Genomic DNA, 12,714 nt, shown 5'->3' on the forward strand with positions numbered 1-12,714 from the left:
TTGGAAGAGCCAGGTTTTGCGGCTGGAGCGAGGCCTGGGTTCAAATTCCCCTCAGCCTTGGTGATCGGGTTATTGTGGGGCATAGGAATTCATTCATATATTTTTTTCAAAATACATTCAAAATATTTCAGGTCTGAGGGACAGTGGACCGGCCCCCTGCTGAAAAAGTTCGCTGACCCCTGCAAGTTCAGTCCCTGAATCCAGGTCACAGGCTCACCCTATTCACACGCAAATAGGCTCTTAAGACAGGATTTGTAAGCGAAAAGACATACCCCATTTGCCTCCCTTACCGCAGAGGAATATTTGAGGTCATTGGGGGAGCATGAGAATCTTAATCTCAGCGTCGTCGGTTGGAGCCCCATGGGCAAATGATTCCTGCATTGCAGGGGGTTGGACTAGATGACCCTCAGGGTCTCTTCTAATTTTGCGATTCTATAATCCTATGCTTTAGACGAGCAGCAAGCCTTGCCTACTGCCACCTATCGAACAGTGGGCACCATAGAACTATAGCATCGTAGAGGCAGAAGGAATCCCAAGGGTCATCTAGTCTAACCCCCTGCAATGCAGGCATCTCAAGGAAAGCATCCCTGACAGATGACCATCCAACCTCTGCTGAAAAACCTCCTGGGAAGGGGAAGAACCCATCACCTCCCGAGGGAGACTGTTCCACAGTCAAAGGGCACTCGCCGCCAGAACGTTCTCTCCGATGTCTTCCGTGAATAGTTAAACGGCGGAACTCGCTGCTGCTGGAGGCAGCGACGGCTGTTGTTGTTTAGTCGTGTCCGACTCTTCGTGACCCCCTGGACCAGAGCACGCCAGGCACTCCTGTCTTCCACTGCCTCCCGCAGTTTGGTCAAACTCATGCTGGTAGCTTTGAAAGCACTGTTCAACCATCTCGTCCTCTGTCGTCCCCTTCTCCTTGTGCCCTCCATCTTTCCCAACATCAGGGTCTTTTCCAGGGAGTCTTCTCTTCTCATGAGGTGGCCAAAGTATTGGAGCCTCAGCTTCAGGATCTGTCCTTCCAGTGAGCACTCAGGGCTGATTTCCTTCAGAATGGAGAGGTTTGATCTTCTTGCAGTCCATGGGACTCTCAAGAGTCTCCTCCAGCACCATAATTCAAAAGCATCCATTCTTCGGCGATCAGCCTTCTTTATGGTCCAGCTTTCACTTCCATACATCACTACTGGGAAAACCATAGCTTTAACTATACAGACCTTTGTTGGCAAGGTGATGTCTCTGCTTTTTAAGATGCTGTCTAGGTTTGTCATTGCTCTTCTCCCAAGAAGCAGGCGTCTTTTAATTTCGTGACTGCTGTCACCATCTGCAGTGATCATGGAGCCCAAGAAAATAAAATCTCTCACTGCCTCCATTTCTTCCCCTTCTATTTGCCAGGAGGTGATGGGCCCAGTGGCCATGATCTTATTTTCTTTGATGTTGAGCTTCAGACCATATTTTGCGCTCTCCTCATTCACCCTCATTAAAAGGGTCTTTAATTCCTCCTCACTGCCATCAAGGTTGTGCCATCTGCAGCGACGGCTACCACTACCAAAGTCGCTGGGAGTTCCGTAGGAGGCTGTGCGGCGTGAATGCAGGCATGCAACAGCGCCGTGCCCATTGCGGGGAGGGCCCCTCACTCCCGCACAGGCTGGCAGCAGCAGCAAGGCCGGGTGGGGCTCTAACCTGGCCTTTGGCTTGGAGCCAATTTGATTCCCTCCCCCTCTTTCTTTCCCTTTCTCCTCCTGCGATGAGGCTACATTTTAATATTTTAATGCTTCAATATTTTAATGTTGTATTTTAATTTTGTTTTTAAGTTGTATGCATTCAACTTATTTTTATTATTGCTTGTTAGCCGCCCTGAGCTCGGCCTTGGCTGGGGAGGGCGGGGTATAAATAAAAATTATTATTATTATTAACCACACACCACCTGCAGCTGCTGCAGAAGCCGCAGCCCCTTGTCGCGCGCGCGCCCCCGACCAACCTTCCACCGGCGGCGTGTGCGGGGTGCGCGCAAGAGAGAGAGAGCGCGCAAGAGAGAGAGAGAGAACGTGTTGTGCAAGCGGCAGGCTGGCCGTTGCCCCTGGTTACCGCCCGGGCCCCGACGTTCCATTCGCGCGCCGCCCGCCCCCGCGCGCTCCTGTAGCTGCAAAAGAAGTCCCCGCGCCGTCGGAGGGCGCGCTGCTGGCGGGGGCACGGCGGAGAGGGCTCGCCCCGGCTCGTGGAGGGCGGCAGGTGAGTGGCAGGTGCCAACTCCGGGATCCCCGGGGCTGCGTGTGCTTTTCAAGGAGGAGGTGCGGGCACCCACCTCCCAGGAGCGGGAGCAAAGGTATTTTTGGGGGGTGGAGGGCGACACGCAGGAGTGCCAGCTGGGCCCCGCGACCGTGGTGGGTGCCATGCAGGGTGCACGGCCCTGGCACCGACCTCTGTGGGTGCCCGGCCCCTTCATGGGGAATTTTGGGGGTGCTCGGGCACCCAGGGAGTCGGCACCTATGTTCGACGGTATGCCTGTCTGTGCCACCCCAGAGGGTGCCTCGCAGCCGCCTCCCTTCCTCGCACATCAGAGCCACTGCCAGGAGAGCCTCCTGCCATCTCTGTTTCCCACACGATCGGGCGCAAGGGGGCTGGATCGCCCCTTGGATGCGCTGCCCAAAAAGCCAGCTGGCAGAGGCCGGCTAAGGCAGGTTCTACAGGGGCAGCAGATTCTGGCATAGATCTTGGAATGGTTCCCAGGGGTCATCTAGCTCAACCCCCCTGCAATGTGGGGTTCAAACAGCCCTGAGATTGAGAGTCTCCCGTTCTACCGACTGAGCTGTTTTCGCAGTAGCTTCCTTCTATCTTTGTTCCCCCGTTCCTTCCCTCACCCCTTTTTCCTGGTGAGGAGGAGGGGGGCTGTTTTGTGGTTCCCCTCAGGTGGCCAAATGTCTTGGGCCGGCCCTGGGTCCAGGGGCAGGTGATGGGTGGAAGATGCAATGGTACAGAGAAGGGACAAACAGGGAACCGCAGGCAGCAGTAGCAGCTCTTTAGGGTGGCCGGGTGAAAAAGAGTCACGCACAACCTGTAAGATTTGTGTACAGTGGTACCTCGGGTTAAGTACTTAATTCATTCCGGAGGTCCGTTCTTAACCACTTTAGCTAATGGGGCCTCCTGCTGCCGCCGTGCCGCCGGAGCACAATTTCTGTTCTTATCCTGAAGCAAAGTTCTTAACCTGAAGCACTATTTCTGGGTTAACAGAGTCTGTAATGTGAAGCGTATGTAACCCGAGGTACCACTGTAGTTCTTCTTGTTTGGATCAAGCCTAATAGGACAATTCCAGAGGATGCTGCAGGACTACAGTGGTACCTCAGCTTACATACGCTTCAGGTTACATACGCTTCAGGTTAGAGACTCCACTAATCCAGAAATAGTGCTTCAGGTTAAGAACTTTGCTTCAGGATGAGAACAGAAATCGTGCTCTGGCGGTGCGGCAGCAGCAGGAGGCCCCATTAGCTAAAGTGGTGCTTCAGGTTAAGAACAGTTTCAGGTTAAGAACGGACCTCCGGAACGAATTAAGTACTTAACCCGAGGTACCACTGTATTAGGATAGCTCAGCTTGTAGAGCATGGGACTCAGAATTTCCGGGTTATGGATTCGAGCCCCGTGTTGTGCAAAAGATTCTTGCGTTACAGGGGGCTGGACTAAATGGACCTTGTGACCATAGCTTTCAATGTTTCCCTTTTTTTTAAGGGGAATTCCCTTGTTCCGAAGACGCGGGTAGTGCTGTGGGTTAAACCACAGAGCCTAGACCTTGCCGATCAGAAGGTCAGGGGTTCGAATCCCCACGACGGGGTGAGCTCCCGTTGCTTGGTCCCTGCTCCTGCCAACCTAGCAGTTCGAAAGCATACCAGTGCAAGTAGATAAATAGGTACCGCTCTGGCGGGAAGGTAAACGGCGTTTCTGTGCGCTGCTCTGGTTTGCCAGAAGCGGCTTAGTCATGCTGGCCACATGACTTGGAAGCTGTACGCCGGCTCCCTCGGCCACTAAAGCGAGATGAGTGCTGCAACCCCAGAGTCGGCCACGACTGGACCTAATGGTCAGGGGTCCCTTTACCTCTTACCCTTATTCCGAATAAGATTCCTTGCAAGAAAAGGGGAAAGTTGACAGCTATGCCTTGTGACCCCCCATCGAACAATTCCATGATTCTTACCTCCTTTCCCACGGGGTGGTGTGGTGGTGATTGGTAATAATTTTTATAATCTTGCTACAGGTGCTTGCCTCTTTGTTTAGCCAGCCAAGTGCCACACTTTTAAAATTTGGGTGGAAAATGGTGCTGATTCTGCTTAATTGATTGTGATTTTATGTAAACTGTGTTACTTTTATTGTTGTTAGCTGCTCTGAGCCCGGCTTCGGCTGAGGAGGGCGGGATATAAATAAAAATTTATTATTATTATTATTACCGTTGAGTACCCCCAGAAAAAAAACACAGCCAATTACTAAATTTTATGCACTGTGTTCTAACGTCTAAGCTACTTTGAAGGGGGTTGGAAAGCAGCTCATATAAATAATTTTTAATTTTATTTTATGAAGGATTTGCCAGTCAGCTGCTGCAAGGTGGTAGTCTCATAGTGTTGTTGGAAAGTGGGAAGAAGGATTGGAGATGCCCCCATCTGCTTGTTTAGTTACAGCTTTTTCCATACACACCTGCTGCATTGCTGTTTTAATAGTAAGTATGAACCATGTGTTTCTAGTTATTTGATAAAAACAAAGAAATGCAATATAGTATTTGGAACTGTGTGTGAAAGAACAATAGAAATAATAATACAATGAGTCTAATCGGGAGTTAAATGTATTTATTCTTTCTTTTTGATTCTTTTCATTATTGATTTCTTTTTCCTTTTTTCTTCATGATTTTCTTCTCTTCTCACTTTTTCTTTTTTTCTCTCCCTCTTTTTTCTCTTCCTCTCTCCCCTTTGGTCTCTTTTCTTATCTGCTAAGAAAGGGACAGAGTTAAATATGAAAAGTTGACTAATTCGAAGCGAATAGTTTGTTGACTATTGTTAAAGATGGTCCGCCATAGCGAATAGCGAATTGATGTGTTAGTTATTGGTGATTTATTGTTATTGTTGAATCTTAGAGAAAATTTATTAATAAAGAAAAAACAAAAAGCATTCCTCCTGTGATGGACTATACTAGAGGCTATCCCAGTTGGTTGGTTGCCTGAATTAAATTTCTGGTTACCGGAGACAACTTTTGGACTGTGTTTTTCAAACATCCTGTTATGGCGCACAAGGCAAGCTGCGAAGCTGGGTTTGCGCTCCTGGTAACAGGCCTGCCCTGGAGAAGACAGCCTCTGTCTTCAGCCTGAGTGTCAAGCTGAAATGCCTCATTAAAAAAGGATAACGAGTGGCTTCGTCTTGTTTTTTTTAAAAAAAATATTATTTATTAAATATTTTATAATTATAAAAGGAAATACAATAAAGAAAAACAATATATAGATTCAACAAACAATACGTCAATAATAAAGAATACAATACAACAATTCAACTTAAAAAAAAGAAAACAAAAACATTGAAACACACATCCAAATTTCATATCTATATCTTTCATTTGCTTATTTCCTCGACTTCCTCGCACCTTCCTTTTTTGTATTCTAGTTCAAATTTACTAATTCAACAAATCCTTTTCCTCTTCTTCAATTTTGTTCTGTAATTTATCCTAATACAATTTAACTTTAAATTTTTCACTTTAACGCATTAACAATTAATATTCATATAATTCTTAATGACACTTCTGCTAAAACCATATATCTTCATTCCAATATCCTTCTAACATTCATTAATTTTGCAGTATTTCTGTAAATATACTTTGAATTTTTTCCAATCTTCCTCCATCGACTCTTCTCCCTGGTCTCGGATCCTGCCAGTCATTTCCGCCATTTCCATGTAGTCCATCAGTTTCATCTGCCATTCTTCCCGGGTGGTAGATCTTGTGTCTTCCAATAAACGAGCGGCTTCGTCTTGCACATGGTGACGCTGATTTCTCTCTCGTAGCCAAGCGATTCATCAGCTGCTTGAACCCAAATGGAAAAGTATGAGATCCTTGGGCTGGTGGGAGAGGGAAGCTACGGAATGGTGATGAAATGCCGGAACAAGGAGACCGGCAGAGTCGTTGCCGTCAAGAAGTTTCTGGAAAGCGAGGATGACAAAATGGTTAAAAAAATCGCCATGAGAGAAATCAAACTTCTCAAGGTGAGCTTGCTGCTGGGGATCTTCAGAGACATGTAGCTCTTTTCTTTAATCGGTGTAAGTTACCTGACTTTGGATACGTAAAGGTAAAGGTACCCCTGCCCGTATGGGCCAGTCTTGACAGACTCTAGGGTTATGCGCCCATCTCACTCAAGAGGCCGGGGGCCAGCGCTGTCTGCAGACACTTCTGGGTCACGTGGCCAGCGTGACAAGCTGCATCTGGCGAGCCAGAGCCGCACACGGAAACGCCATTTACCTTCCCGCCAGTAAGCGGTCCCTATTTATCTACTTGCACCCGGGGGTGCTTTCGAACTGCTAGGTTGGCAGGCGCTGGGACCGAGCAACGGGAGCGCACCCTGCCGCGGGGATTCGAACCGCCGACCTTTCGATCAGCAAGCCCTAGGTGCTGAGGCTTTTACCCACAGCGCCACCCGCGTCCTTTTGTTACTCATAGTCAAAAGTCAGGTTTGCGCAGAACAATTGCCAGTATCTAACTGCATTATATGGGATGCGGGTGGCGCTGTGGGTTAAACCACAGAGCCTAGGGCTTGCCTGTCAGGTCGGCGGTTTGAATCCCCGTGACGGGGTGAGCTCCCATTGCTCGGTCCCAGCTCCTGCCAACCTAGCACTTCGAAAGCACATCAAAGTGCAAGTAGATAAATAGGTACCGCTTTGGCGGGGAGGTAAACGGCGTTTCCGTGCGCTGCTCTGGTTCACCAGAAGCGGCTTAGCCATGCTGGCCACATGACCCAGAAGCCGTACGCCGGCTCCCTCAGCCAATAAGGCGAGATGAGCGCCGCAACCCCAGAGTCGGCCACGACTGGACCTAATGGTCAGGGGTCCCTTTACCTTTACCTAACTGCATTATATAACAGTAATGTCATATATGCTTTAAGAAACAAATATGATTCTAAATAACTTCCGTGGGAGGTATTTTTGAATGGGCCTCTGCTCCCAGCTCTCTTTAGCCCCACAATAAGAATTAGGTGGATTTTTTCCCCTACAGTTTCCCCGCCCCCCTTAGAATGCAATGCCCGTTTGAAGGTAGACAGGAGCAGGCAGGTGCAAAGTTGTTCTGGGAACGCATTTTATCTGCGTTCATTCTGCAGCTCAGCTCTGATTTTATACATTTGCGGGTGGCTTCTGGTTTCTGTAACTCCATATGGTAAGATTTTTTTTGATACAGCTTCCCACGTGGCCTGGGCAATTGTCGTGCTAATATTGGGCACATATACCGTATTTTTCTGTGTATGAGACTAGGTTTTCCCCCCCAAAAAATAATGTCCAAAACTTGGGGGTGTCTTATACATGGATAGATCTCTCCCTGTTTTCTTAAATCCCCCCAAATAGGGGGAGTCTTATACATGGGGGTGTCTTATAGACAGAAAAATACAGTATATGGGCTGGCATGCATTCTAATCTGTACTTGAAAGACTGGGTATAGGATTATGTGTTCCCTTTCCCCAACACCTCCACTCTCCAGAACGAAAAACCCGTCTCACCTTAACCATGGTTAAATGGTTCTTCTGCAATAAGTGCTAACCAGGGTTTCATCTTAATCAGACTTTGAAACTGACTGCTGTGGTTAAGATGGAACTTGATTAGCATTAACTTCCATTTACACCAGATCTGATGCAATGCTTTGCTGCAGCAGCACTACCCAGAACTAAGCCATGGTTTGGTTCAGCGTTCTATGAAAACCCGGGCTCATGGTTTGTCTCACTCCCAGCAAGCCACAAGTTGTAACAAAGGTCTGAAGTTGAATCCTGGCAAGACAGAAGTACTGTTTTTGGGGGACAGGGGGCGGGCTGCTGTGGAGGACTCCCTGGTCCTGAATGGGGTAACTGTGCCCCTGAAGGAGCAGGTGCGCAGCCTAGGAGTCATTTTGGACTCACAGCTGTCCATGGAGGCGCAGGTCAATTCTGTATCCAGGGCAGCTGTCTACCAACTCCACCTGGTATGCAGCCTGAGACCCTACCTGCCCACGGACTGTCTCGCCAGAGTGGTGCATGCTCTGGTTATCTCCCGCTTGGACTACTGCAATGCGCTTTACGTGGGGCTACCTTTGAAGGTGACTTGAAAACTACAACTAATCCAGAATGCGGCAGCTAGACTGGTGACAGGGGGCAGCCGCCGAGACCACATAACACCGGTCTTGAAAGACCTACATTGGCTCCCAGTACGTTTCTGAGCACAATTCAAAGTGCTGGTGTTGACCTTTAAATGGCCTCGGCCCAGTATATCTGAGGGAGCGTCTCCACCCCCATCGTTCTACCCGGACGCTGAGGTCCAGCGCCGAGGGCCTTCTGGGGGTTCCCTCATTGCGAGAAGCAAAGCTACAGGGAACCAGGCAGAGGGCCTTCTCAGTAGTGGCACCCGCCCTGTGGAACCCCCTCCCATCAGATGTCAAAGCGATAAACAACTACCTGACATTCAGAAGACATCTTAAGGCAGCCCTGTTCAGGGAAGTTTTTAATGTGTGATATTTTAGTGTATTTTTGGTTTCTATTGAAGCCACCCAGAGTGGCTGGGGAAACCCAGCCAGATGGGTGGGGTACAAATAATAAATTATTATTATTATTATTATTATTATTATTATTATTATTATGTTCTTGGCTTATAGCCTGTGGGTTTTCTGGGGAATACAAACCATCATACGCTTTCGCCTGCATGCAGCACTAAAGCAAACTGTGGCTTAGCGCTGGGTAGCATGGTAGCAACAGAACCAGGGCAGGCGCCATTTTAGCTCTTGAGTACCCACACATTTGCTTGTTCGTGTTCAGCTACAGTATTGCTTAGCATTAAATTCAAGGAAGCCACTGTGTTCTAAACATTGTTAGGCAAAGAGGGCTTCCCTCCGACAAATTCCCTAATACAAGTTAGGCGCCAGAACCAGGGCAGTTCTTAACTTTCAGCCTCTTCCGTCAATTACATTTAGCTGTACGTATTAAAGGTTGCAATTCTAGTACCGTGAAATAAACTATATGAGAGCGTTTGTCGGGATTGCTGGAGCATGTGAAGCATTTTGAGTCATTTTAAAAAGCATCGTGTGAAAACAAAAGCTGCAATAATAAGTCATGTCTACTTGGGAGTAAGCCCTGTGGAACGCAGAGGGACTTGCTTCCAAGTAAACATGCACAGGATAAGGCTGAAAATATTATTCTCTATTTCCTTAGCGTTGTATGTATTCAAGGGGCAATTATAGTGAGTGTTTTCAGACTCTCTGTCTGCTGTAGTTTTGTGACGCATTTGCTGTCTCCTGATAGCAATTAAGGCACGAGAACTTGGTGAATCTGCTGGAAGTCTGTAAGAAGAAGAAACGATGGTATCTGGTGTTTGAATTCGTGGACCACACAGTCCTTGATGATCTTGAGATGTTTCCAAATGGCCTGGATTACAACAGAGTTCGGAAATACTTATTTCAGATTATAAAAGGGATAGGATTTTGCCACAGTCATAATGTAAGTAAGCTGGTTATTTGTGTTGCTGTGCTGTTTGTTCTTGGTCGAACACATCAGATTTATTGATTCAAGGATCTGAGCTTTTAGTTTCAAATATATGTCACAGTAAGGGATGCGGGTAGCGCTGTGGGTTAAACCACAGAGCCTAGGACTTGCCAATCAGAAGGTCGACGGTTCGAATCCCCGCGATGGGGTGAGCTCCCGTTGCTCCTGCCAACTTAGCAGTTCGAAAGCACGTCAAAGTGCAAGTAGATAAATAGGTACCGCTCCGGCGGGAAGGTAAACGGCATTTCCGTGCACTGCTCTGGTTTGCCAGAAGCGGCTTAGTCATGCTGGCCACATGACCTGGAAGCTGTACGCCGGCTCCCTCAGCCAGTAAAGCGAGATGAGCGCCACAACTCCAGAGTCGGCCACGACTGGACCTAATGGTCAGGGGTCCCTTTACTTTTACCTATATGTCGCAGTAGTGAGAGTTAGTTCAAATTACCCAAGTTAACAATGGGAATTATCATTGCGACAAATCTGATTTTCAGTGTTAGCTGGGTAGAATGTTTGCTAGATGTGCCGATTCCATCTACTCAAAATACATTTGCTTTTGAATTTCTGAGAATTTAGGAATTTTGTGGTGTAATTTAAGGGTTTTCACTACAGTCTAGACTGATAACCCCAGTATAGAACAAACTGGGGTTTTTAAATAACTTGCCATCTTTTTTGCCAAGGGAAAATGGTTTGGCCTCATAATTTAAGATGCAATATGACTTCAGCCTTATGGCACAATATGGATTCCTCTGGAAAATAGTCATAGATGATAGCATATGAATGTTTTTGCATGTAGATTTTATGCTCATGTAAGCTAACAGTTTTCATAGTCTCTTCTTGAACATTCAAAAAATCTGCTTCTAGGATCAGGAACACAGTGTTTTAAACACACTCTGCATAATCGGGAAGCCTGAGAAACAATATTTCTGATTGTGTGGAGAGAGCTTTTAGTGCAGGGAAATTCTGAAATTCTACTTCATTCCATACATGTTAATGGATAAAAAGGGGTTGCTTCAGCTTTTTTGCCTTGTAGCAAATTTATATTATGATTTTATTAGTGTGCTTCAATTTGCGTTAATATATTTAAAACATGGTATGTGATGTGATAAAGTTGCATGTTTTTTTGCCAGTAGTTGCAAATCATCACTCGATGTTGCAGTCATCAAATTATGAGTGTTTACATGTGGACTAGCCAGCCACCTTGGTGCTTAAGTTCAAAGAACCTGGGCTAATCTAAACACACGCATGCTTCTTCTTTTTTTTTAAGATCATACACCGAGATATCAAACCTGAGAATATATTGGTCTCCTATTCTGGAATTATCAAACTCTGCGATTTTGGATTTGCTCGAACCCTGGCAGCCCCTGGCGAAGCTTACACAGATTACGTGGCAACGCGATGGTATCGGGCTCCTGAGCTGCTTGTTGGAGATATCAAATATGGCAAGTAAGGAATCGTAGAATACGGTATTGGGTTTCCCCTATATTTTCAGGAATAGATCATTATTATTATTAACGACAACAGAAATGTTGCTGTTCAAGCTCAGGGGGTGATAAATTGCAGCCAAAGCAAAGTTTGTTCACTGGGGGGAAGTTGGTTTTGGCACCATCCTTGTAATAATTATTATTATTATTATTATTATTATTATTATTATTATTATTATTATACTTATTATCCCCTCCCATCTGGCCGGGCCTCCCCAGCCACTCTGGATGGCTTCAAACAGGTTATTAAAAACCTCAAACATTAAAAACTTCCTTAAACAGGGCTGCCTTCAGATGTCTTCTAAAAGTCAGTTGTTTATTTCCTTGACATCTGATGGGAGGGCATTCCACAGGGTGGGTGCCACCACCGAGAAGGCCCACTGCCTGGTTCCCTGTAACCTCACTTCTCGCAGTGAGGGAACTGCCAGAAGTCCCTCGGAGCTGGACCTCAGTGTCCAGACTGAACGATGGGGGTGGAGATGCTCCTTCAGGTATACTGGGTTGAGGCCATAATGAATATAAGCTGCCTCAGGTGTAGCCAGTCACAATCAGCTGCCTGTCATTGTTGTAAGATGTATTTTTTGGCGGAGCTGCCTCTAAATATGGCGCCTGTTTTCCCTCCCCAGGGCTGTTGATGTGTGGGCCATTGGCTGCCTGGTAACAGAAATGCTTACTGGAGAGGCGCTTTTCCCTGGAGACTCGGATATTGACCAGTTGTACCATATTATGAAATGTTTGGGTGAGAAAGCATCCCTTGTTTTCTTCTGTGCAGCCAGCAGAGCTTTGGAACCTTCAAGCTGATAGCGAAAGCACAAGAAAGGGAGCCTGAAATACGCTGAAACAATTAACAGAAGTGGAATACAAAAAGGGAGGTGTGAGGAGGTCGTTGAAATAAGTGAATGAAAGAAAGGATATTGACATTGTTTGAGGTGTTTTAAATTGTTTTTGTTTGGTTATGTTGGGTTAATGTGTTAGTGTTGTGTGGTGTCTTTGTATTGTATTGTATTCTTTTTTAATCTTGTTTTCTGCTGTGTGTTTTTTTCTTTTTTTTTTGTGTAGTGTTTGAATTGCTGGAAAAGTAATAAATATTATTTTAAGAAAGAAAGAAAGAAAGAGAGCCTGAAATACTTAGCGTTGTTGGATGAGATTATGTTGATTAGTTCCTAAATCCTTCAGGGTCCTGGGTTGTAAATCCAAATGGCCCTTCTATGAGTTGACAGCAAGAGATTTTGCACGCCATTAAGGATGGCAGAGAGCAATAGGTCTCATCCATGTAGCACAACTGGATTATGATTAGTAATAATAATTCATGATTAGGAGTAATCTATTATCAGCAGCAACCTATTTGTCTCCAGGACACACAGAGTCGGTTTATAGAATTAAAGAAAGCAAATAAAAGATAAACTACACAGCTATCCTAAAGCAAGGTAATTGGAAACAGTGGATTAAAACATCAGGTTCAAAGCCAAGTGCAGGGAAGTAGCAGAAAACTCTGGGATCAAATAATTTGGC

The 12,714-nt window shown here is 46.3% G+C and overlaps 1 protein-coding gene across 4 annotated transcripts in view; it reads left to right on the forward strand.

The window, feature by feature from the left end:
* Positions 1–2,056: 2,056 nt before the first annotated feature.
* Positions 2,057–12,714, forward strand: part of CDKL2 (cyclin dependent kinase like 2) — a 30,031-nt gene continuing 19,373 nt past the window's right edge. For 2 of the 4 annotated variants that reach the window (XM_083407767.1, XM_083407770.1), the window contains exons 1-6: positions 2,057–2,323; positions 4,561–4,696; positions 6,024–6,221; positions 9,485–9,679; positions 10,986–11,164; positions 11,829–11,941. In XM_083407767.1, coding sequence (XP_083263893.1) covers positions 6,054–6,221; positions 9,485–9,679; positions 10,986–11,164; positions 11,829–11,941 — 655 coding nt within the window. In that variant the 5' untranslated portion in view covers positions 2,057–2,323; positions 4,561–4,696; positions 6,024–6,053. The remainder of the gene's footprint in view (positions 2,324–4,560; positions 4,697–6,023; positions 6,222–9,484; positions 9,680–10,985; positions 11,165–11,828; positions 11,942–12,714) is intronic. The other 2 variants (XM_083407768.1, XM_083407769.1) reach the window with 2 other exon arrangements.

This window comes from Podarcis tiliguerta, assembly GCF_965153285.1.
Source record: "Podarcis tiliguerta genome assembly, chromosome: 13".
In the NCBI taxonomy this organism is placed as follows: domain Eukaryota; kingdom Metazoa; phylum Chordata; class Lepidosauria; order Squamata; family Lacertidae; genus Podarcis; species Podarcis tiliguerta.